Source organism: Denticeps clupeoides, chromosome 1, assembly GCF_900700375.1.
Source record: "Denticeps clupeoides chromosome 1, fDenClu1.1, whole genome shotgun sequence".
Taxonomy (NCBI): domain Eukaryota; kingdom Metazoa; phylum Chordata; class Actinopteri; order Clupeiformes; family Denticipitidae; genus Denticeps; species Denticeps clupeoides.
In genome coordinates, this window is record NC_041707.1 from 38,751,072 (window position 1) to 38,778,111 (window position 27,040).

Consider the following 27,040-nt stretch of genomic DNA (forward strand, 5'->3'; position numbering starts at 1 on the left):
GGGTGAAACACCTCCGTGCTGAGCGTCTGATGTTTGACATTTTTAGCCCCCCTGCCCTCCCCAGAACTGCTTTCATCTCACCTGCTGAAATCCGGGGAGGCCTGGGCCACTCGAAGCCAGTTGCCATGGATATCCGCTTGGAATAAATCGCTATGGCAACACAGTTTCCCCAGGCCTCGCCGGAAGTTCCGAGGATCGAGGCGCCGCTGCGGAACGCTGCATGTATGTATTTTAGGGCCCGTTGTCTTGCCACAAGGTTCTATTTTGAAGTACGCGTGCTTGAATTATATGACGTAGGTACCGTGATCTTTCATTATTATTCCATTATTAACGTGATCTTCCATGTATTATTATTGTTGAGTTTGAGCTATTTTTGATATTTGCACTATTCTACAATTCTGTTTTCTTCAATCCTTATTGTATATATATTTATTCCTCTTGTACCTCTTGCTGCATCGAGCATGTTTTCGACAAAAGAATTTCCCTCGGGATAAATAAAGTTCTTTCTTATCTTCTTATCTTATCTTATTAAACACTCCGCTGTGTCCGTATCAGGGTAACAGCTGCGTTGGACGTATTTTTAGACGCGCATGGATCGATAGCTGAAGCGGCCCGAGGGCGGAATAGCGCAAATCTTCGCGGGATCACGTTCCTCGGCCCAGCGTGCTGTTCTTTTTGCTGTTCGTCATGTGAAAAGCGGCGCTGACATCAACATTGATATCCCCCCCAAAAAAAAAAAAAAAATCAGTACAGGCCATCTGGCGTAATGTGACACGTCACATCACGGAGGCCGATTGGAAATGGCATGACCCTGAGGTCCCCTTGATCAAAGCACCGTCCCCACACGCTGCTCCCCGGGCGCCTGTCATGGCTGCCCACTGCTCACCAAGGGTGATGGGTTCAAATCAGAGGACACGTTTCTGCGCTGCAGTGTTTCACAATCACTTCACGTTCACTTTTAACTTTCATGTACATTTACATTTAAGGCATTTGGCAGACGGCGTTATCCAGAGCGACTTACAACCTCCTTCCATGTTACTATCGATGAAGTGACCTATTCTGGTTCACTAGGACCCCAACTATGAATACAACCTTTTTATTCACTCTGTTGTAGATTCTAAATGTAAGTCAGACAATAAGAAGGTTACAAGTTCATCTAAATATTCTCTAAAGAGGAAGGTGCTCAGTGACCGAGCTGTTCTGACCTCGAGGGGAAGTTCATTCCACCACCGAGGGGCCAAGACGGAGAAGAGTCTAGATGAGCGTCTTCCTTTTACCTTCAGAGATGGAGGGACCAGGCGAGCAGTACTGGAGGCTCTGAGTATACGAGGTGCAGTGCGAGGTGTAATAAGGACACTTCACTGGCTGACAAGTCCACCAATGACAAAGGACCGAGGGAAGGAGGGGCATGAATGTTACGGCGCAAAACGTTTATTTTCTGCTAATAAATGCCAACGGTCGCGGGCACAGTGACGACTCGATAGCACCGAGACGCGGCGCTGGAGCGGAAGACAGGCGTGGCCTGCTGAGACACGGGCCCAGTCCTCCCCCTGACAGCCTGCTGTGCCAGTTACGCCCCTTTTTCAGGCGGGGGCGCCCTGGGTGCGGAGTATTGACCGGACGCCTCTGATCGAAAGAAGAAGAAGTCTGGACCTCGTCTGCTCGCCGGCTGGTGTCCGGACGCCTGGGCGAGGGGCGGGGCGGGGCGGGGCGGAGACTTTCCTCATCTTACCAAACTTGACCAGCTCTGATTAAAACGCGCAGCAGAGGTCCGTTCGAGGACAGCGTCCCCTCTTGATGAAGCTGTCGATGCGTTGTAGGGGCTGCCTTCGGGGCCATTGTTCGGGCCGGTGGGGTTAATGGCTGTGAAGAATGCCAGAGGTCCTTTTGTCTGCTGGCGACTGGGAGAGGGTTGTTAAGCCCCACATCTCGGTTACCATCAACGAGGAGGTCACGCCGGGTCAGGTCAATGTCAGGGGGGGAGCAGGCGGGGTCGCGGTTTTAACTGTGGGCTCCTTTTATGCCTTCGAAAGCTTCCCGGATCTCTGGCAGGAGGGGCGAGAAGAATGTTCTTCAACACTAATATTATTTCTGCGATTAGTGAACTTCTGTGAAGTTTTGTGAAGTAATCGCACTTCCGATGTCTTTATGGGTCCAACTCCCCCCCTCGAATAATGATTATTGGTATTTTAGAAGAACCAATGTAGAAAGGAAAAGCTGGTGTTGGAAGGAAATGGAGAAACGAGGACTTTATAATCAAAAGTGTGGGGAGTTTGTGCTTTTTAAAGTATATCGGAAATTGTATTTAATATATTTTCACGATGTGATAAGACCCACCTGGGATCTTCTGCTCCAAACTCGCGCTTTCCTCGATTCCTTCAGCGGTGCGTGTGGGTATTCGCCTCCTGACGCGCGTGCAGACGGCATAATTGTCTTTAGCACCAGGAGCCATTCCGGCCAGACAGGTTCAGTTGGCAAGACAACCATGTCCCTCTTCTCCTTTTTCCCATCCTCTTGGCGATTCTGGCAAAAAAACCACAAAAAAAACGTGATCGCTCATCTCTTATGTCACGTTGCCAGATATGCTCCAGTTTCCTGTTTTCATTCCTTCACACACACACACACACACACACACACACACACACACACACACGTTAACTTACGTCTGAAGGGTGCAATTTGCATGTCACTTTTAAACAGGCAGCTTCGTGACCTCTGACCTCCTCTCCTCTCCTCTTGCCCAAGATGATTTTACAGTCGGCCACAAATGTGCCAGTCAAGAATGTCACCGTGCGGTGCTGCCCGAGCCTGTCGCTGCTGGGTAATTTATGGGCATTCCTTGCACAGACAAAAGTGGTGTCCATCCACTAATTTTGTGCATTACAGTCCCCACAGACACGTGGACCGCTGTGGTAGAGAAAGGAGGTCCATCAAAGGAAGGGGGCGGGGCGATTTCCTTCCTCAGATCCTCTCCGCGGCGAGTCCCCCGACTGCAGCTGCCGCGTCTGTTTACACGGGTTTTTGTGTGCCGCTGGTTCACGAGGGACCATTTGAAGCCCCGCCCCCCTGATCCAGGTGCTTTGATACCTGTCCCGTCAGACAGATTTCCGTGGCAACGGGGAGGTTCTTTCTAAAATTTTGAATGAAGCTTTTTGTCCAGTAATAAAACACACACACACACACACACACACACGCCCCCTGTCAGACAGCCTGTCATCTATGGTTCTGAGCTGCCAACGCACACACAGACACACATTTATATTCCTTCTTGACTGTTGCCAGATTTCATCTCTTTTCTCCTCATTTTTAGAGGAGCAGACCGAACTCGTCCGCTGCTGATGGAGGTGATGAGGAGGAGCTTCATGTTTACGCGGTTCGGCATTTTTTTTTTTTACACTTCATTGCAATAATGGGGAAGGGGACGTCAATATGGGGAAATATCTTTGAACAATTACATTGATTTTCTGCCCCACTCTGCTGGCGAGCGACTTCATCCATCTTCCCCTCGTTCCCAGTAGCTCACGTTGTTAACGATCATGTTTAAAAGGTCTGGTAGAACGTCTCCAGGAGCAGCACTCAGACCCTCAGGACCCGTAGTGTGAAATGATGGACATTCCTCACCTTTTAATAGGTTCTCCTGACACAGATGGAGTGTGTTTACTTGCCCCTGCAGGTGTGTGTGTGTGTATGTGCCCGTAGGAAATTCGCATTCTAGCCTAGTGAGCTGAAAGATGCTGGAACCGAGCTGCGCGCCTTGGTAGAAGGTGTGGTCTGAAGACGTAATTGAGGGTGCATGAACGTTCACCACGTGCTGTGGAAATGGGGTGTGAAAATGGCCGATATGGGGAGAAATGGGGCTCCCACTGGCCATTTGTGGAGTCTGAAATTCCTGTTGGCCTTTTCTCCCGCATGCGCCGCTAATTCACTCAGGTAAACGGGGTCTGTGCGGTGTCTATAAAAAGAATCATCCTTTTTAAAAAAAATAACCTGATCTGATTTGTATTTATGAGATGCTCTTTTGAACAGCAGTGCCAGGCGGGCATCGCCGGGGGCGACTGCCAGAATGGGAGGATTTGCTGTTTTTTTATATTTTGAAAGTGGGAGGGGCCGGAACACTAAGGGATTGCTTCTGCTCTCTTGAGTCGCGCTGTGTGAACACAATGGAACAATAGGGAGGAACTGGGCTGTTGTGCAGGTAGCGCTCGGCCGAGCCCAGGTTCCTCAGGTCGGTTTCCCCCAGAGAGGATAATATCAGCAAAATTCAGCCACGGAGTCACACATAGAAAACAACAAAGCTTGGAACATCAAAACTGGATATTGTTGCTGCAGCCTACAGAGCTTCAAATATATAATTGTATATATATTGTGTGTGTGTGTATGTGTGTGTGTTTTATTAGTCCTGTGTGTGTGTGTGTGTGTGTGTGTGTGTGTGTGTGTGTGTGTGTGTGTGTATATATATATATATATATATATATATATATACACATACACACACACACACACACACACACACACACACATATATATATAGAGAGAGAGAGAGAAAAAGAGAGAGAGGGGTGCACTATACACCTGTGCGTGTCAGCTTTACTATGTTGATAATTCAGAAATCCAATATCTCAATATTACCTATATTTACTTAAAAAAAATTATCTTTATCTATATAGACAACACATTGTTATGGTGAAAGTTTTCTGTTTTTTAATTATCTTTACTAGGTGTACTAGTAAATGTGTAATTACATTATATTTTATTAAAAAGGGTAGTTCTGGATGATATAGATATATGTGGCAATGATTAAATTGCTCATTTAGGTATTTTGCAACTCTACAATAATAATGAATCCAAATTTTTGGGAGAAAAATGTGAAAATTTCTTTCCACGTGGTTCCGTTGCATCAGAGCTATTGTCACCAGAAATGAAACAGACCGGTGGAACGTTCGGCGTGCGGCTGGGAGAAATCTGGTTCAGTCGCGGTCCCAGAAAAAAACGCTGGTGGCAGCTGCTGCCATGGCAACGCAACTGCGCTTCCCCCCCGGCGCGCTCGAGAGCTCACTCGCGCTCGGCCTCTCTCTCTCTCTCCCTCCACCCCTCCCTCCGCCACTCCCCCTTTCGCCTCCTCGCCCGCCACTCGGCGCTCCAGTCGCCGTGGAGAGAGCAGAGTGCAGGGACCCTGTCGGATGGTGGGAACCGAGGAAGTTGGGAGCAATCGGGGCGCGACATTTCGGAGGGAGGGATGAGCGAGGACGGCCAGTCCCAACGGATGGAGTCCACGGACCGACTGAACGGGCTGGGCGGGAGGAGAAAGAAGCCAAAAAAGGTGAACAGGAGTTGCCCGTGTGCCAAGTGCTGATGCGGATCATTTGATGAAGTCAATTTTTTATTTTTTTTTTTGGCACAGATTCTGTGTTTTAAATCACAGCGGCCCCGGGGCCCCGCCAACGGGCAGAGGTGCGGGCCAGGCGGGGCTCGCAGGTGCGGCTCCTCGGGCTCCCTGTGACATTGATGAGCAGGGCCGGGCCTCTTTGTGTGGGAACCGGTGTACCTGTGGCTGCCCGGGCGTGTCAGCTTCTGCTTTTGTGTCTGGCACGTCGTCCTTGAGAGCGTGTGAGGGGCTTGGGGAGTGATTGGCGAGTGTCACGTGACACTCATCGGCGAGCCTGAACGATTCGATTGGGTCGATTTGAAGGGAAAGGGGTGGACGGACGTGGGGGTTTGACCTCATGGCCTAAAAGTCCCTGGTTCTTTGTGTTGCCGTGTCGCGGAGAAAGACGAGGGGGGGCTGAGGATCAGAGCTTGAATTATTGATGGTCCTCCTGCCACTTCAGCCGCCCCTCCGCAGTCTCTAACTCACACCCGAGTGCACACACACACACACCACACACACACACACACACACACTGGTAACGATGCTTCAACAACGCATCAAAGTCCCTCCAAGAGTGTTTACATACAACGCAGACAGAAACAACGTGAAAAATGGATATGAAACCGAAGCCCGAGCATCCATTTTATGAACTTGTGGGTGTGTGCGGAGGAGCAGAAGAAGTGCCACCTTGTCGGAGGGCATGAGGTTCTTCTCCGCTGTTGTGGTGTGGCGGCTAGTTTCCTGCGTACACCCAGCCATCAAGTCTCTCATGGGAGCAAATGTTGTTTCTGCACAAAGCGGAGTGAAGAGAGGTCCGTGAACGCAGCATTCTCGGACTCTGATTGGCTGGGAGGGGGCTTGTTTACGTGCTGTCGACTGAAGGGGCGTGGCTTAGCCACCGATGCCAATAGCTGAATTGAACAGAGAAGTTTAAATGTGAAATATGAAACTTGGTCGCTGAGACGAAACGTCAATTTTCCCGACAGCGAAAATCCACTCAGATTCCTGGCACCTCGGATGATGCTGGCAAGGTGTTCTCAAGGTGACGAGGAAGTTGATGACGAAGGCCTTCTCTCAGGTTTCCCGCCGCGCCGTGGTTCAGGGTGACTCGGGTGGAACATGGGACTCGTATTACAGATGCTGATGGATGTGAGCGGGTCGGCATCAACCAGCGACGTGATCAACCACCATCTGACCCCAGAACCAGTCGCCAGTACTCCAAAATCTCCAAATCCTTCCGAGTGATCTCAGACACTCAGGCCATTATCAGATACATTGAATGGAACCCTTATTCTCCGTGTCAAGCTGTTTCTCCTGGATGCTCGCTATACGCACAATGGGACGAGTGTACATGTACACCGAGGAATCTCGTTCATCTGGGCCTCATGGCTATCTGTGCAGAGCGAGTCAAACCTCATTAGCATCGACCGGCCCCGCCGATTTAATCTGCACTGGAACACCCGCCACAACACACCAAACCCCACGCCAAAACAGTGCCGTTACTTTTGGAAGGATGACCTTTCACCTTTCTTTTTTTTTTTTTTTTTTTTTTAGCGAAAGCTATTACACGCCGCTAGCATTTCCCGACCGCGGCAGTTGGGGGGATTTGGACACAAAACAATTACGTTTCATCACAACTCATTGATTGTGCTCTGCTATGTGTTCCCGTTACGCGTACAGTCATGAAATTTTCCGAATAACCGGCGCGGTTGTGTAGAGTAATAATCTTGACTTGACGCAGCCGGGGTTGATGACGACGATCGCGTGACTTTTATTGCAGTGTTGCAACATGCGTGTATGTAGTTTTTTTGGGCGGAGAAAAAGTAACGAAATTATATTTCAAATATATGTTCAAATTAAATTTATTTTGCACCTGAAGACACGTGGCGCGAGCCACTACAGAGACTGAAGGCAACTTCTATTGATCCGTTCATTTTATTTTTTGAGTATTAACAGAGCATTTAGCTGTGAGACGATGTCTGGTGTGTGTCTCTGTGTTGGCCAGCCTCTGATCTCAGATCTGTGGAGAGGAGAGGACCGTTGTGTGTGTGTATGTGTGTGTGTGTGTTACCTGGCCGACTGTGTCTGAGGTCTCTACTTTCCACTAAAATTGATTGCGTTGCTGTCTGTCTGTCATTTTAATGCTCCAGCCAGACAATAATAATTTGGTTTATGGTGGTTAAATAATAAGACAATAATAATTTTGTTTATGGTGTGTGTGTGTGTGTGTGTGTGTGTGTGGTGCGCGCGCTTGACTCCATCACACTCCGTTGCCTGGAACGTCTCCTGGAAGACAAATAGCAACACAGATGGGAAATGCCAACGACTCTCTGCAATTACCATGGCAACAAGGGCCTATACTACAAGGCAGAAAAAAAGAGGCATCGGCCTCAGATGCCCAGGGGACGTCATCTTTGATGTTGGCGCCGTGTTCATGCCACGCGTCTCTCTTTCGTTTGCTGAAAGATCCTGGCTCCGTGGTTTGGACCCCAGGACACGCCCAACCTTGTCAAACAAAGAGCAGCACGGCAACACAAACGCTATATCACAGTCCAAAGGTAATATTTAACTGGATAGAAAATTGGACAGTTGTTGTAATGTTCGAATTTTCATTATTTCTGGCCGCAAATTATGCCCATTGATAAAATACACATAGCACCAGCACGCTCTCCATGGTGATCAGGGCGCGGCCGTTCCCCTGACAACTGCAGCGCCCTGCGAGAAGACGGCCCTTTATTCAGCGATGGAGGAGAGGGGGGGTGGGCCTGGGAGATTCTGTTCAAGCATCGAAAGATGTATAAAAGATCTGAGGAACAGGGGCTTGTAAAATAAAACAGATTAAAATAAGAATCCCCCTACAGTCTGCTGCATACAAATTGTGGGGCTTTTTATTCAGAAACGGGGGAATTTATCCTCGTCCACGGCCAGCCGCGGCCATTTCATTTCTTTTCCAAACGTTCAAGGGAGGCTGAGGAGACCTGTCCATCCAACACGACCTCCTGGTGACAGACAACTATGTGACACGGAGTAGTCCCAACGCTAACGCGACCTCAGTGTTCATTACTCCATTTAGCGGCCCATTAACCCATTAACCCATTAACGGGATTTCTGGTGTTTGTGAACATGGATGTGTGTAATTAATATGTTTTATTATATGTATTAAATAGCATGTGCCCATTGTGATGGCTGTCAAGATGCCGACTTGCTATTGCGATTAAATATTGATGGAGGTTTTTATCCTTTAATAAGGCCAGGGGAATCACTAATCAATAGCTGTAGCTTTCGTATATGAAAGGTTAAACGTGGACGCCGCTCCGTTTTTTTTTTCCTGTATTGTTGTGTCCATACACCCAGGAAGCCCATATTTTCAATCTCGGTTATTGGTACGTTGCTGAAATGGATTGATTAATCGAAAAGGGCTCCTAATCCCAGATGATGATGATGACGATTAACGTATGAACATTAATGTCAAAATAGGTCAGCGCTGTTCAGGCGTTTTTCTTTTAAGCGATTACTGCGTGAATTGACCATTTTTGTGGTCAAAAATGGCATGTGTGCGGTATTCAGGAATCTTTGCGTGGTGTAAACCTCCTGTGGTCCTTTAATGCAAGTGTCACGGGTGGGCTGGACATGGCATGAAGGAGGACGCATTCGCACGATCACAGGACAGGGGTTTAATACAGACTTCACGAGACAAGGGAACATTAACATGCACAATGACCCGACGGCGAACAGACGCGAACAGGATAGTTTTATACAATTATATAAATAGACAGCAGGTGAACACGATCAGGGAACATTACACGAGACGAACATGAAACTCCGGTCCGGACCCCGGATCCGGAGTAACCCCTGCCGGTCCGGATCATGACAGCAAGAGTCTAGGACTAACAGCTGGACTAGTAACCTAGCGGGTAACACACTAAACTAGGGACCAGATAACCACAGTCACAGGCTCAGACCATCATGTCCCTGAGCAAGACACTTAACCCTGAGTGTCTCCGGGTGGGGGGGGGGGGGGGGGGGGGGGGGGGGGCTGTCTCTGTAAACTACTGACTGTAAGGCGCTCTGGATAAGGACGTCTGGTGAATTCACGATTCAAGATCGGTTTATTGTCAGGACAACAGTATACACAGTACACCGTGTATTGAAATTATGCTTCACACAGACCATTGTGACCTAACTTAAATACTGTACAGGTTATCTCTATAGGAGATAGGGGGTATTTAGTCCCGTGATGCGGAAGGACGGGGTCAACTGTTCGACTCATCGCTTCATGTGCAGTCCGGCCTTTGGCTTAATTGCGATAAAATAGACTCAAACGCGATTGGACAGAGCGCGTTCGCTGAAATCGTTCAGATTGAGTGAGTTGTTGCGTAACGCTGACTGTGATGTGTGTTTGTGTGTGTGTGTTTGGCCTCAGCTCTGGCCTGCCACAGTGATTTGCTTGTGTTGGTGAAGTGTAATGGCCGGTGATGTATGATGGGGAATGTGCTGATGTGAGCAGCGAGCTGAAAGCTCCTGAGTCTGAAATTGGCTTCCTGTCCTTTGAACAAAATCAGACAGGCTGTAAATATATATATATATATATAGAATTTCTAATGTATTATTGCAGTATTATTCGCATTATGCTCATCCAAGTGACCATCAGGAACAGCGGTCGATTTTCTATTGTGCACATTCTGTCTACTAGGCATGCTGGGTTATCTGTTAACCTTCGTGGCTAGAGACAAAAGACAAAGACGCATGTCACAGGCTGATGTAAATGCAACTAGGGTGTGGGTGTGGCCATCATACACGGTTCCTACTCATAATTTATGTCTGGTTGGCTGAGAACAGTCCACAGCCTCAGTGTCACAGCTGCTGGATCGGAGAAGAAGGGTTTTGTCACAGAAGGAGATGGACTTCAACGTGCAGAGTGCAGTTATGACGCTTGCTGGGAAAAAGTAAATGGCAAATCCCCATTTGGCAAATACCTGGTTAAAATAAAACGAAATAAGTTAAAGGTGAGCCGTGGCTACGTCTGCAGCTGCTTCAATTTCGCTCCTCCTTTGCAGCATTATTTCATCAACGATTCTCTGTTGGCCCTGTGACACCATGACACTAGACTACACTTTGGACTTCTCCACCTCTACAACTGTTGGACTTTTTCTCTTATTGGACAGATCATCACCAGCTCTGCACTGACACCACTTGCAGGCTCACTCTACCCTGGAAGGGCGTCCCTCTCTGTATCACTCCTTCCCAAGGTACCTCTCTTCCGACTTTTTTTTCTGCCTCTTGGAATTTTTCCTTGTGTGCAGAAGGGTCAGGTGTGTGGGGTGTCAACTGTAGGGCCCGTCAAAGCCCATTGAGACGTACTGTATGTGATTCTGGGCTAGATAAGCAATAAATGTTGTTGATGTTGCTCTGGCGGTCTTAGGGACCGTCGTAAAATGACCCTCCTCTGCCATTCAATCTCCCGTAAAGCGGAGGTCTGGCATAAAAAACTGCCTTCTGCCAGCAAGTCAATCCTGGATTCTCTCCAAGCGCTCAGATTTTGCTTATGAAGGACCACGCTGTAGAAAATAAAATGTTGGGAAAACCAACTGCAAAGCATTTTTGACTTTGCCAGTCGCCTTAAATTTTGTGAGGTTTCCAATGTATTTATTTGTATTTTTTTTTACAGTGCACAATGTCTGCAAAATCCCTGCCTCCCGATCTCCCGGGTGGGCTCACGTCCCGTCTGAATAGATAATCATTTTAAAGAGAATTTAATGAGACATATTCGCACCATTCAAATGTAGATTAGTATAAAGAGATCATAGATCACACATGCTCCACGCCTCACTGTCATACGTTGTCAGGGGGACATCAAAACGTCGACATCAAACTTAGTTTCTAGAACTTTTTTGTTGTCAACCAGCAACAAATCAAGCAGCGATTAAGATTTTTGGATGGAGAACTTTATTGACGTTCCCTTGTAGTCCAGGACGAGGACTAATCCGTGGACCGAGTGGATGCCCACCTCTCCAGGGCAACTAGGGCCAATCAAACTCATCTCCACCCCAAACCACGAGCGCCCACCTCAGTCTCCAGCGCCGAGCGGCCGGGGAATAATGAGCAATGAAATGGAATGTGCCGCTCGAGTTGATCGAGTCGGTTTCCTGAAGGTGTGTGTGTGTGTGTGTGAGTGATGTTCCTTGAGCAGAGTCGATTAAGCCAGCCTATGGTGTAGTGACCAAACATCTAATCTGAAGTCCTCAAAAGTCCCTTTAATGACCGGGATCTCGGATTGCTGTTTGGAAACACTCCGAATCACACACTTACACACACACACACACATTCATATACACACTACTAGGCTTAGCTCCAAAAATCTCATCTTTTAGCCTCTCTGCTCCTTCCGCCATTTAATTTATCGGAATACTGTAGGCAGCGGACAGATGGATGTCTTGTTGTCTTAGTAACACATGATTGGCGGATCTTGTGTGTGTGTGTGTTGTGCTCTGTTTACAGCTTCAGTTTAGGGACGGCCGTGTTTACGTGCATGCTCTGATATCTCGTAAGGACAGTTTCCTCAAGGATCCGTGGCATCTTTTCACCGTCTTAAGACAAAAGATGTAGCTGCATCGTAATAACTGATGCTGACCTGCCACGCCCCTTTGTCCGGAACAGGCCACAAGCTGGTAATGAACCATCTGGCCGTTCGCTGAACCCCCCACACAGGCCGCCAGCAGTCCTGTCAGACGCCGAGTTCCAGAAAGTTCTTTTGGAGGAGGTCCAAGTTGGCCCCTGTGTGCTTTTTCTGAGAGAAAAGGCTTAAGTGCATGAGGGGAGTGGGCGAGCTAATGACCGCAGGGATCTTCAGATGGACGAACGCTGGCGTCCTCAGCCGGGCATGTTCCTTGGCCTTATGTGACCCTCTTTTGAAGGAGGAAAATTCCTATCCGGTCTCATACCAGTCCTACAGGAATACCGTGGGGATTTGGAAATTATGTCATCACCCAGTCTGGAGCTACCAAGATATCTTCCCATAACCCTGGAATAGGCTTCATTTTCCAACAGCATGAACCCGCAGCTTTAGGAAAAGTACAGAAGAAGGATCCATCTCTTTTTTGTGGTTCTCGGGAACCTTCTTGGTCCAGAACTTTTGGTCAAAGAAGTTGTGCTCTGAAGCTTTGTCCCAGCTCAGCACTCTTGGCCAAGTTCAGGTTCAGAAAGTAAGGCTGCCGCCGCTGGGTGGAGGTCCGGCACCCCCCTCCTGGTCTGGCGCTCGTTTGACGCGTCCACTCCACAAGTCCTTTGCTTTGTACTCCCGGGATTTCCTTTCCTTTCACGTCTCGGAGGCCGTCTCTGTTCACTATGGAGCCGCTGTGGAGTGTCATTGTCCCGGTCTGCACACAGTGCCCCGTAATCCCGTCGGGCTCTTTCTGTGGGGCCTGCCATTGTTCTGCAGTAATCAGATTAAGGAAGTTTTTGTTTTTTTATTCTCATTCGTTCGGACTCCCGTCGTGCTCAAAGACCCGATGGAGTGCCTGGTCCACCGAGAAGCAATAACGGACCAAAACATCTCTTTAAAGGGTAGAAGGGTTTCTTTAAAGAGGATCAAGGGACAGGTGACATGATAAAATGCTACTGACTTTTTTTTTTTTATCTGCCCGGAAACTCCAGCTGTGGTGGGTGGCGCACCATCGGCACCATCTTAATTTATTCAATGCCCCAGGCGGCATGTGATGCCACAGAGCGAGACAAGGCGTCCATTGTTACCGCTCTTGTTTGGCACGCGAGTGAATGAAGCGCGTTGACAATAGGCCTTGACAGGCAACCGTATTGTTCGCTGTGATTAATGGAGAGGAAACTGTGATAGCATCCATGTCGAGTGGACACAATAATTAGACCTGGAGCTGTTTCATTTACATTTACATTTACAGCATTTATCAGACGCCCTTATCCGACTTACAGTCATTTGTTGCAGGGACAGTCCCCCCCTGGAGCAACTTAGGGTTAAGTGTCTTGCTCAGGGACACAATGGTAGTAAGTGGGATTTGAACCTGGGTCTTCTGGTTCATAGGCGAGTGTGTTACCCACTAGGAAACTACCACCCTTTTCATAATCTATTTTTGCCATACAAAATACCAGAGGGGAAGTATACAGCAAGTCCAAAAAAATCATAGATAGGCCTTAATTTTTGAAAGCATGTTATAAGCATTCTAAAACACATTTACAATACAAAATACACTATAAATGTATATACTATATCCTGAAAGGGGGTTATTTAATACAACCTGTAGCTGTGAATCTATAATACCATTTACCTGAACATGTCCGAGTTAGTTAATTGTCAGATGGAAATGTAAATATTTGAATCCATTGTAAATGTTGCAATTTGTGTGACTTGGGACAATTTTGTGCAGTTTATAGTGTCCTAACAAATTTGCCCATAATTCTTGCATAATGTCCGTTAAAATGTGCTCGTTGACCTTTGGTTGGCATGTGAAATGTCTTTGCTATTTCTATCAGGGCATGAATACCCCCTTTACGCAAAGAACATTTCAAAGGCTCTTATATAACCTCTCTCCGGAATGGTAACGGTCACAAATAGGCAATCGGTGTATTTTACATTATTGCCAGAATGCTCCGTGGTATAAATGCATAAAAAATAAGCGTGGCTTTTGCCGTGGTTTTTGCGTGTGCATGCGTCTTATTGCCCCATGACTAGAGCACTTCACGGCAGTTCGAACGTAATGCCCTTAAGGACTGATGGATGTAGTTTTTTTTTTTAAGCTCGATGACTCCAGGTCCTTCAGAGACTCTTCGAGTGCCAGCGCGTAATCGATGTGTAGTCGCACACCAGCCGTCCCAGGGTGCCCTGCTCTCGAACAGGAGGGTTGGGACTGAGCTGCTGCTGTCCTGCGGTGAACAAAACTCCCGTTCAGCATCTCTGTGTGTTTGCAAGTGTTTGGGCCGAGTGCGCCCGGGCTGTCGAGTGACATTCGTTGGACCATCACTCAGGTCCCGGAGCAGAATTTTCTAGAACAGAGCGGACACAGTCGGGCGGCGTGGCGTGGGAGGAGAGCGAAAGGCCATCCATTCAGTGGCATATAAAGAGGGGGCTATTTTCTGCAGCTCTCAGTTTCAGTTTTCCGGAAGACAGAGGGACAGTGTCGCGTCTCGTCCACACAGGGTGGCGGTCACGGCAGGGGTTTGGTGTTTTCCGCGGCTTCGGGGACGAAAGGTCCCTTTGCTTTGTCACATTCAACTTTGCCATTAGCCGCTAATATGATTATGCTAAAGGCTACAATCTCAGCGTCCCCATTTCTGATTGTGCATTCGTCATAGACCCGTTATTGTTGATGATTTAATCGCTATTTGTGTTGCGCCGGAGGTGACATGCTTCTTCACATTCATATGTAGACCTCTTAATGTGAGGTACAGTACAAAGGTTTGGACACCTTCTCATTCAACGTGTTTTCTTTATTTTCATGACCATTTACGTTGGTAGATTCTCAGTGAAGGCATCGAAACTATGAATGAACACATGTGGAGTTATGTACTTAACAAAAAGTGGAGATCTGACCTCCACAGTCACCGGACCTGAACTCAATCGAGATGGTTTGGGGTGAGCTGGACCCCAACAAGTGCTAAACACCTCTGGGAACTCCTTCAAGACTGTTGGAGAAGCATTTCAGGTGACGACCTCTTGAAGCTCATCGAGAGAATGCCAAGAGTGTTCAAAGCAGTAATCAGAGCAAAGAAACTAGAATATAAAACATGTTTTCACTTATTTCAGCCTTTTTTGTTAAGTACATAACTTAGAAGTACATTGAATGAGAAGGTGGGTCCAAACTTTTGGCCTGTACTGTATATCAAAGGGCTTCATTAAGATGTTCTGATGTTCTGATTAAGATGTTCTGAAATGCTCTGATAAATGCTGTAAATGTTGATCAGTCACATCGACCTCTCCAACGCCGTGAACCTCAAAGCTCCGCCTCTACTCCAGTCTACTGCGGAACTAGACGGGGGGGGGGGTTGGCTGCGTGACCCCAGCCAGATTGAAAATATGGTAATGAGAGGTGCGGTGTAATGAAGCAGAGCTGTGCAGCCGGCCCTGCGTCGGCACTACCCGCCTGGTGAATAATGTGTCTATCTGCCCGCGGGGCAGATCTATAATTCATGCCCCGCGGAGGGGGGCAGGGACGCCGCGGTGAACTCCGGCTCCTGACAGTGTCAGAGCTGCCGCGGAGCCTCCGTTTTTTCCGTCTGTGGCAAGTGAGCAGCTGTTCAGGGTTGGGTGATGTGACACTGGACGACCTTTGATTGAGTTTTGGGGGGATGGGGGTTCCAGGTCGGGGGTCAAGACACATCACATGATTGAGAGGGCGGGGCTACGTTTCTAGAGGTGCTCAGATGTCCAAATAAAATGTTTTAATTCCCACTGTCGCCTAACGATGTATGGAAGTGGTGGGAAGCCCAGAAGGTTGGCATGAAGCAAGGAGGCCACAGGAAGACAAGTTCGGATCTATTGACGCTCTGGATAAGGGCGTCTGCCAAATGCCATAAATGTACATTTATTATTAAAAGCTCTGCGGTATGAACACGCTGTTATCTCTCTCTCTCGCTTCACCCTCAACTCACCGTCTCTAATTCTCTCCATTGAAGCGGGGACATTAGGCAACGGATGGCGGCGGCGGCGACCTGCCACTCATCCTTACTGTGATGCGAGGTGATGCCCGTCACCGCTGGCTCTGGTTTATTTTTGCCCCAGCTCCCATTCACTGTTACACATAGAGCTTTGTCACCATAGCTGGACATGGCGAGGAAGGAGGACACATACACACAACGTCACAAAACAGGGGTTTAATACATGGTAGACAGGACAAGGGGAACATCACCAAGCCATGACCTGACCGCGAACAGACACAAACAGGGCAGCTTTATACAATCATACACAGGCGAACACGATCAGGAAACATTACACAGGACCAACATGGAACTCCGGTCCGAACTCCTGACCCGGAGTAGCCCCCGCCAGACCGGGTCAAGCTTATATAACCAGGCATTTAATTCATTAGAAAAAGCGATAATAATTCCATTCTTAATTCTTCATTAAGAGCGTATGGATGCATGACGACGTTTCGTAAAAGTTTTGTTCATTTTAAACGTGGCTCATGTTCTGCCCTTGGGTCTGCATCACCCCTGTATCACCCTTAGACCTGTGACTATATATGGGAGCAGGGACAGAAGGCTGTTTTGGAGGAATTCGCCAATTGAGGGGCTATCGCGGGTATTTACCTGTATTTATACCAGCGTTGCGCTTACTGTATTTAATCGCCAGCGCTTTGATCTTGATATGACACGGTTCTAGGTTCCTTTGGCTCTCTTGCCAAGCAGAGAGGGAATTAAACTGGACTGACATTTCATCCGAACTAATCCGATCTTTATTGAAAAGCACCCCCCTCCTCTTCATTGTCAGTGGCATCAGATATAATCCCGAAAGGATTTGCCGGCGTGCGGTTCCGCTAATATTCATTAACAAAGATCTACCCCCGGAACATTTTTCAGTGTCGGAGTTCCAAGCAGAAGGACAATTATAAGGGCCCCAGGTTTGTTGCGTAACGTTCTGGCCCTGGCCCTAGCGTCCCCGGGGTACACAGCGGGTCAGGCTGACCCCTCCAATGCCTGAGGTCCTGTCTCGTCAGCAGTTCTGTCTCCTTATTGCTCTTCTGGGGCTACTCACACAGTCACAAAATACCGCACTGGTTTTACTGGCCTGTCGGGTAGGCCGGGCAAATCGGCGGAGAGGGCGTGGCCACGCCTCCGGATCGATACGGACCCTGCGGATTATTTTCCCTCTCACGGCATCTGAAAGCGGAACCACGCTTCTGAATAACATTGAAGCAAAACACATACTGGATTATTCTAGATCCTCCCGCTGCGGAAATACATCAATACATCAGTTTTTACAGTAATAATGTAGAACTTTCAACACTATTAGTCAGCTACACTCCCGCACGCCCTCTCAGATCTGAAAATTCCCTCGTCACGGGGCATCCGATCCCAATCGACTCTGTTCTCTTTTGTTGTCCCTGGCTGGTGGAACAACTTGTCCGGCTCCATTCGACTAGCCGAGACCACCACCACCTTTAAGAAGTAGTTGAAAACCCACTTATTCAAAAAGTATTTCAAACGAGTCTAACACACACACACACACACACACACAATTTCGCCTAGCGCTTAACAATTTCCCAGCATGTTCTTTTTCTGACAAGTTGGGCCTTATCAGGGCTCTTAGTAACTCACAATCTATAGAAAGTGAATGAGAATTGCTGGTGTCGTCCTCCTGTAAGTCGCTTTGGATAAAAGTGGCTGCCAAGTAAAGTAAAGTAAAGTAAAATTGACAATAGTAACAGTAACTTTAAGCTACTTTTACTCATTATACATTGATAACCGTAATACTAATAATGCACTACTTCTTCAAATGATGTTATACTAATTGTTATAGCTTAGAAGTGCAATAGAATGAAAGAAATAATGAGTATATAAAACTTTTCTTATTTGTGGAGTGAACTGTGAGTATTTACATAGGTCACACATAACCCTGAGTGTCTCCAGGGGAACCGTCCCTGTAGCTACTGATGTCTAGTCGCAGAAACTGGGGGGACGTTTTTGAGTTTGCTTGTCCAGGCGTCAGATGGAGACGTACGGAGAGAGGGCGTGTGTCCCGCTGATCAGACGGGGGGCGTTTCAGATGGCCCTGAATGAAGGGGTCTCCAGACTGGGCTCGGTGGGTGTGCCTACGCTTAATTGGAGATTTACTCCACCCGAGCGTTTAAGACTGTGTTCGCTCTGTGTGTGTGTGTGTGTGTGTGTGTGTGTGCGTTTCATTATCGATGGGACATTAGGTACAGCACAGACTGCGTGAGTTGTGTGTGTGTGTTCATGTGTACCATTGAATGACCACCTCCGTCTTGGTGAATGTCTGATCTGGTTCTAGGTCACTGGAGAAGGCGCCACTATTTCTGGCCTGGTAATCCTCTGAGCTTTTTTTCTGCTTCTTCTTCTTTATCATGTCCCTTGTTAGATGTGTGTGTGTGTGTGTGTGTGTGTGTGTGTCACTCAAGAGAGCTAATACCTCCAGCGCGGTGCATCATAATCCACTCACTGTAGCCGACAGCATCGTCCCGCACGAACGCTGCCCCCCCCCTCCCCTCCCGGATATTCCCAGGTGGAGCCGGAGCAGGAATCCCTCCAGAGCACCCATGAGTGCCACAGCCCAGGTAAGGTGTCGGGGACGCGGGCCTCCGTTCCCTCTCTGCTCCCTGAGCATTCGCTGTGGAGAGCTGGTCCAGGATCAGTAGCTTTTCTACTTCAAGGTGCTGCGATGTATGCAGGACAGAGGCAGCTGATCCCAGGTCAGTGGCGCGTGGGCTTTGGCAGCACTGCAGGTAGATTCGGGAAGGCGGGCTGGGTTCCCTCATGCTCTGCAGGTCATCATAATTAACCGGGCGGAGGCCTGGAAGCGTGGCGAGAACCCCGACCGCCCCGCGGGACGCCTTCACAACGACTGCAGCTTAACCTAATCCCCCTCGCCAAATAATGAGGTCCGCTGCCGCCCGTCATACAAGCACCTCCTTTATTTTAGGTCATTAGGAATTAAAATGGCAATTAACCTTCTTTAGATTGGACCAAAATGAGGGGAAGCTGAAAAGTGGGCGTGTGGACGCTGGGGTGCTCCCTGGACGTTTGCTTTGTCTCCGTCCTCTCCTGCCGGTGCGACACTGCGCGGTTGTAGCACGACAGAAATAGCCCCGACTTTAAACTTTAAACCCCACGTAGGCGCGTGCGCGCGGATGTCTGTGTGCGAGCGTAGGTTCAGCGAGCGTTGGAGAAATCCCGCCCCCTACAGGCGGTACATTTCACTGCAGCGGCTTTTCAAATCGTAAACACGACCATGAGCAACGACAATAGGAATTCCAGAACCTGGCAAACTCGAACCCCGATTATGCACCCCTGAATTAATTTTCCTTCAGCAATAAACAGACGTTTTACTGTTTTAGATTTTTTTTCCGCCATTTGCATTAATTAATTGAGGTACTTTTTAATCTAAAGAGATCTGCATATGCGGGTGTGAATTTAAACACCTAATTTGAAAGGCGTGTTTATTATGTCAGCTCGATGCATAATGAGGGTGTCTGTAGTGCTCGGGCGATGGGCCCCCTGCATAAATCATAGTTGTCTCAGCTTGAGGGAAGGTTCCAGAGAGCACGACGACAAGCGCCATCGGTTTCTGCCTGTACGTGTGGCTCATTAGGTGCAGCAGCGAGGCAGCCTGATTTAACGAGGCCCGTGGGAGACGTGGCCACGCCCCGTCGGGGGTCCTGCGGCTTCTGCCGCCGCGCCCCCAGGGGCCTGTATCCATTGGCGACAGCCTTGCAACGGTGTCGCGTTGTGCGTTACCGGGGGGAGGCCCATACGCGACACCATTTTGTTTTATTCGCTGATAATAGCGGTTTAGCTATCAGCCATTTACCTATTAATCCACATTCATTAATGCCGTTTGAGAAATTTCCCTCTGGAATACATAAGGCTGGCTAGTTCATATTTGCGTGCGACACCCACTTTCGTTAAGGTCATAGGTCACATGGTTTATCAGGACATGCCCTGGTCACTAGGTGACGTCGTAACGTAGCATCGTGTTCCTTCTTGTTAGTGCATTTAACGCCAGTTCGTGGCGAACCAGGTGTAGGTGAGTCTAGAAGGGCTGCACGTCGTTGTGTGTTCAGATGGCGATCAAACCTAATCCTCTTTTCGCCCCCTTCTGCCCCCACGCCACGCCCAGTTCATAAAGGATCCGCCGCACCACGGCTGAGATTCCATCTCTTAACTGCGTTCACAACCATGCAGCAATTAGCAGAGCCATTCATAAAAAGTCATGAATAGCTCGCTGTGCACGCTAGTCAACGCCTGCTAGCGTTGCTTAAGGGCTAGACCACGCATTCTTGTGGTTGCGTGTCGCAGGCGTCCCCCATGGTCCAGTGAGGACAGTGAAATCACACAACCAAGCCGCTTGTGAATGACACAACGCTACAGTCCAAGTGTGTGTGTGTCAGCACCCAGCAACATGCTGCAGGCCTGCGTCCGGCGCGAGGGACAGGAAGCCAGCTGGTCGCTGTCTTTCCTCGCGCGGCGGGGATTAGACTCTGTGGGTAGATTTACCTCATTACCGAGATCGCGGGGGGGTGGGGCAGTATGTACTGTATACCTGCACCACACACGCTGTACAGACTGCACACTCATGTGTATTAGTTAACCTTTAACCTTTACCTGCATCGACTTGACTTGTACATAACTCACGCTTTGCGCAATATACAGTACAGGCCAAAAGTCTGGACACACCTTCTCATTCGATGTGTTTTCTTTATTTTCATGACCATTTACGTTGGTAGATTCTCACTGAAGGCATCAAAACTATGAATGAACACATGTGGAGTTCAAACACATGTGGAGTTCAAAGGTGAAATAAGTGAAAACATGTTTTATATTCTAGTTTCTTTGCTCTGATTACTGCTTTGCACACTCTTGGCATTCTCTCGATGAGCTTCAAGAGGTCGTCACCTGAAATGCTTCTCCAACAGTCTTGAAGGAGTTCCCAGAGGTGTTTAGCACTTGTTGGGGTCCAGCTCACCCCAAACCATCTGGATTGGGTTCAGGTCCGGTGACTGTGGAGACCAGGTCTCCACTTTTTGTTAAGTACATAACTCCACATGTGTTCATTCATAGTTTTGATGCCTTCAGTGAGAATCTACCAACGTAAATGGTCATGAAAATAAACAAAACACATTGAATGAGAAGGTGTCCAAACTTTTGGCCTGTACTGTATATTTAAAAATATAGAAAGGCAGGGACTGGATAAGAGCTGGATGTAGGACATCCCCCTGCAACTGTAGAACCACTTTGTTTCTTCCGGTGCCTTTATTGCTCAGGGTCGGGTAGCAGAGCTTCATAAATTATATTCATAAATCGCCACTGCAAAACATAGCAAACATGGACATATAACACTGGATATTGCTGTAGAATGCAATCGATCGATACAGTTAGTAACCTATTAACTTAGTCACCCATGAACCAGAAGACCACAAAGTCGCAGGTTCAAACCCCAGGGGGATTGTCCCTGTCACTACTGATCGCTCTGGATAAAGTATGTAAATGCAAATCATTCAATGTCAAATAATAGTGCAATAGTACTTTAAATTACATTTACTATTGCTTAATTAGCCTATTTTTTGTTTCCAAATGGGAAAAAAAATTCTATATATTTCCGGAAAGTTGTACAGGGCCAACGGTGCATAAACTTGATGTACTTGTCGGTAAAGGCCAAATAACACTGGTAAAAACACTGAAGCGTAAAACCTTTGGCCACAGCTGTCCTTTGAGGAACCTTTGAGGGTTCTGATGGTGTAATGAACACTGCATGTCCAGTAGGTGGCAGCATCGCAGAGCCACGTTTCCTCACCGGAGCGGGCGTTGTGCCGCGATTGCAGCAGCGGCCTGCGCGTTCGGTTCCCAAGATGCACTGCAGATGCTGACCCGCTGCCGCGTTGCTGAGGGTCCGGCTCGGCTTCTCTGGCAGGCCTTGGTGGACCTTCCGAGTTCCCACGATGCCGCGCTGCGGCGAGGCTGCGGCGTACGGCCTCTCCTGGCTGCTGCGGTTCGGTGGCAGTGCGGCACCTATTGCAGGTGATGCATTATTATTGATCCGAGGAGGCGGTGTGACCCCTGCACACACACACACACACACACTCAGTGCCAGAGTGAGCTCGGGGTGGTGCCAGGAGGTAGCAGGTGCCGCTGGGAGAAGTTGGCATCCGGGTACATTCAGTATGGTGGAAGTGTAAAGGGGATTCATGTGTGTGGTGTGTATACACAACAGAAAGTGTGTGTGTGTGTGTGTGTGTGTGAAGGCGACAGTGCGAGCTTTATGTAATCTTCGCAGACTGCACCATTTCCTTTCCGGGCGGGGAGCGACGGAGAGTTGCATTGTGTTCCGTTTCTCGGACCCCGCCCCCACCGGTGGTCCGTAGTCCATCAGATCGCGAATCTGAAGCTTCCCACAACGCTCTCTCTCTCTCTCTCTTCACTGCCTCCCTCTCTCGCCCCGCCCATCCTTCCCCTCCCTCTCCCAGCTTACCTCTGTGGACGTGCGACGGATCCACCCCCCGCCCCCTCTCTCTTTCTGTCTCCGCTTCTCCTCCCATTCTTCCCAACACACACGCACACGCACACACACACACACCTCTCAGGCGGCGCTGCGCCGAGTGGGCGGATGGATTAAACGGATCGGAGGTTCTCCGCTCATTTCCGCGGCGCTGTCGGAGCGTCTGCCCTTGGTGGAAAGTCACCTGGCGGGGATCCGCTCGTGGACTCGGGATCGGCTCCTCCGTCAGTCATGGCTCACGCCGCGGCTCAGCTGAAAAAGGCCCGGGTGGAGCTGGAGGCCCAGGCGCCCGACCTGAAGGCGCTGGAGAAAGCCCGGGAGAGGCGGAGGCGGTCCCGGGAACGGGCCGAGCGCCGGCGCAAGGTACGGAGCCACCGAGCCGTCAGCAGGGAATCCCACCCCCTTCATCATCATCATCATCACCACCACCATCATCAGCCGTTCATCACGTCCAGCCCAGCTGCCTTCTCAGCAGACCCACTCGCGACGCATTCAGTTACCATGACACCCAACCCCCTCACGTTCACCTGCGGCCCTATAACAACTTCTCCGCACCGGCCGGTTGTGTCCTCGGCACCGCTGCGGTCCAGATTGTGGGTTTCGGCGATGGAGTCTTATTCCAGTGGAAAATTTTTCAGAACCGTACGATCCCGCTCCGTTTCCATAGAGACCTGGTACTTGTACTGCGCCGTCAGCAGCGAGCTCGCGTTCCGACTTCAGCGCTGAGCACAGTGGGATTATTCTGGAGATGCCATAAAATAAGCGGTCCTCTAGAACTGAGCGCTTCTAAATTCTGATAAACCGCGTCACAGCTCAGAGACACGAAGCTGCCCGAATTTAAACTTCGTTCTGACGCCTACGTGTCCAAATTGGAGATGAAACAAATCCTGCAGGATTCTTCTAAATCCCACTGGTACGACGCGTACAAAAACATGATCGATTATCGATTAATCGCAGAGAGGATCAACGCTCAGCTGTTCAAATTCCCTGAAATCACACGCCATTCAATAAAGAGTGGTAGTAGCCTACTGGTTAACACACTCGCCTGTGAACCAGAAGACCCGGGTTCGAACCCCACTTACTACCATCGGGTCCCTGAGCAAGACACTTAACCCTGAGTGTCTCCGGGGGGGGGGGACTGTCCCTGTAACTACTGATTGTAAGTCGCTCTGGACAAGGGCGTCGGATAAATGCCGTAAATGTAAATACAACATGTAATTCCTATAATTGCTCATTGGTGTTCACATAGTACCGCCTGATTATCACTAACCATCGTGGACGATTCTGCGTCGATGCAGTGCCGGACAGTCGGCTATATCATGATGACGTTGCTCGGTGGTTTTCTAGTTAGAAAGTAGTGCCGATACGGCGGCGTGATCTGAGTACCGCTCCAAATGTTGCATGCAGCGTTTATTTGCTGCCATACGAACGCGTAGATAACCGAACGCAGGTGCTGAACACCTTTGTGGATAAATCACCTGGTTCAGACGTCCATATGAACTCTGATCCCACTGGCGTATTTGAAAACACGATGTGAAGTAATGCAGAAAAGCTGATGGGATGCATCGATAATCATAATCACGTTGAATCGTGAGATTCGACTCGTTAAAGGACAAGGCTCACTGTCCATTTGTGTTAAACTTTCAAATTGCGTGTATAAAATGCGCTTAAAAAACAGAAGCGGTGGGAACTGACGGTTGACGCTGGAAGGAGGAGGCCCGTGACCACGCCCGGCCAAACAGCCTTCAGAAATGGTACAATGTCACCGTCCCACTTGCATATTAAGGACGGAGCCATAAACAACATCTGCGGTGGAGGCCATTGCTGTACACAGCCGCTACAGACGTGTTGAGTCTTCATCCGAGGAAGCCTTGAACAGATGTTGTGAGGCAGCCGTCGCAGGCTGCGCCCCAGATCCCAGCTCGGAACTGTGGCTGGTGTGCAGCGGTCCTACGGACTTAGCCGACACCTTAGAGTCACACACCCTCTGTGTCACACTGGTGCTGCGTTAACGGTGAGAAAAATCCCAGCTATTATTTCTTGAAGGTGGTTTAAATATAATTTGTGCACAAACAATGTGAAAATGTTCTCACCCGGACATTCTAAACCAAAGATGACTCACAATACTGTCAGTTCAGGATTCTGTCCATGGCACATTCATCTGAACAAGAGGAAAGCTCCTCAACGTGCATTTAAAAAGTAAAAAAAAGCTGATGCCATGATGCCAGCTGATGCCGATTCAAACTCGAGCAATCAGTCACATAGCCATACATACAGTGGGTACAGGAAGTATTCAGACACCCTAAAATTCTTCACCCTTTGTTATATTGCAGCCATTTAAAATTATTTTCCTCATTAACGTACACATTGCATCCATATTGACAGGATTGTTGACATTTTTGCTGATCTATTAAAAAAGAGACCCTTTGCTCAGTATTTAGTAGAAGCTCCCTTTTGATGTGTTTCTCACACCTGCCATTGCTCCTTGCAGATCCTCTCCAGTCCAGGCAGGTTGGACGTAAATGTGGGTGGACAGCAATTTTTAGGTTTCTCCAGAGATGCCCAATTGGGTTTAAGGGCCATTCAAGAGCAGTCACGGAGTTGTTGTGATGCCTCTCCTCCATTATTTCAGCTGTGCGCCTAGTGGCACCTTCGAGATTCGAACCGGCAACCTTCAGATTACGGGTCCGCGTCCTGCCCTACCAGCGTGTACTCTGTGCAAATACAGTTGTGAGTGAAGTTGTGCAGTGCAGTAAAAAAGGACCGAATGTCCTTTAGAAGACATCGTCAGAAGATTTCATTTAATTAGACGAGCCACACGCTATTATCTCTGTCTGCCCTGTGAGACGTGCAGTAAGTGACAGATATGGCCGGACAACTGTCTTTTCCTCCAGCTCGGAACATTCTGGACTTTTGCACTTCAGCTCGTTGGAGAGCTTCATGAATTTACCAACATTGACTTTGCAGCATTTTACCTGAAATTATTCTGCGTTCCTTTAGTCTTGTGTCCTTCCGGTAAAGCCTTGTTGTGTGCAGAATTAGCCCTCTTGGAAATTAGGCTGCTATAATTTATTGGACAATTATGAAATTATTCGTTTGCAAAAAAGAATGGTTAAACAGTAGAAAAGTAGAAAGACAGTAGAAAACCGTAGAAAAGATGGTGCAGCACTCACCAATCCCACATGTGGGTCCAGTTTCAGATGAAGACTAGCGACCGTTTATTAGCATTAGCAGTAGCATTAGCTCACTAAAAACGTTACCACTTCCCCGGTGTCAATATTCATTCACAGGATAATTAACATTGTAGCCAAGGTGGAATCAATGTTAAACCATATTGTGACATTTGAGGAATAAGGGCCGATACCAACATGATGATATTGAGTTTACCTTTACGATATAAATGTAGGCGTTTGAAGTGGTTTTGTGATCAGATAAAATACAACGTTAATTTATTAAAAACAGTGGTCACAGTGATCTGTGATGCCACCAAGCACCTGGCCCATCGGGTGGCAGAAATGGCCAGCCGGGTTCTACTCAGCCACTGGTGCTTCAGGTTTAGAAGAATATGTGCCCACCCTCCTGTGTTGTTCTTTGACCCCAGGTGTGCTGTGTGAGTGCTTGTGTTTAATTTGTGTCTTTTGTTGCTTTTTATTGTCATGTCATCACCCGTCGCGGCAGCACACAATCATACAAAAGGACTGTTTTATTCTAGTTATGCCGCAGGAGACGTTATGCATTCTACTGCCTTCTGAAAATTGCATCATGATGACGTACATGTACTGTAATCAATTTTTCATGTTTTTGTCTTGTCAGTTGTCCTGGGTTGGTAGATTTGCAGGATTCTGCTGTAGCTGAATTGCCGAACAACTGTTGTTACCATCTTAGGCTTCTCGTCAAATGCAGTAGGAGAATCCGTATATTTCTCCACGTTTAATACTGTAGGTTAGAGGTCAGCCGTGCTAAGCCCGCAATGCCTTGCTAAAGACGTCCAACGTCTTAAATCTCTTCAGTCTTTTGTGCATCATGTCTTCGTCAACATTCAGATTTTAATGGATTAATAAGTATGCATCTGTTCATGCACACACATGGATTTCCCAGTTAAATGCTCAATATAAACCTGCATTTATTAATTTTTCTATTTTGCACAAACGTCTACAGAAACAACAGGACCCCAAAATAATAAAAAATGTTCTTTTCCTTTTTCGTCAGCACCAACTTAAAATTTTAGACTGTTGTGAGGATGAGAGATCTTAAGGCATGGAAATCAATCAATGCTTCAGTAACCGGAAATGTTCCCTCTCACTGTTCTTCCTCCGACTGAATTTGCCTTCAGCTCTGCAATGCATTTTTGGATTCTGGTTTTAGACGTTCGTTCAGCTGTCATGGGGATTGGAAAAATCCTGGGATTATTTCTTCTGATTCTTTACCATCATGACCTGATTGCAAACCCTGGCATTAAAACTGACATGTTCTGA

The 27,040-nt window shown here is 48.2% G+C and overlaps 1 protein-coding gene across 30 annotated transcripts in view; it reads left to right on the forward strand.

Annotated features, from left to right (window-relative positions):
* Positions 1-27,040, forward strand: part of ank2b (ankyrin 2b, neuronal) — a 105,233-nt gene that overhangs the window by 16,790 nt on the left and 61,403 nt on the right. For 22 of the 30 annotated variants that reach the window (XM_028980467.1, XM_028982169.1, XM_028980781.1 and 19 more), the window contains exon 1: positions 18,503-18,627. The exons of 1 other annotated variant lie outside the window; for it this stretch is intronic. In XM_028980467.1, coding sequence (XP_028836300.1) covers positions 18,610-18,627 — 18 coding nt within the window. In that variant the 5' untranslated portion in view covers positions 18,503-18,609. Of the gene's footprint in view, positions 1-5,123; positions 5,321-18,502; positions 18,628-18,743; positions 18,763-22,586; positions 22,929-27,040 lie in introns of those variants that run through there. 7 more of the 30 variants (XM_028981115.1, XM_028981662.1, XM_028981282.1 and 4 more) reach the window with 4 other exon arrangements.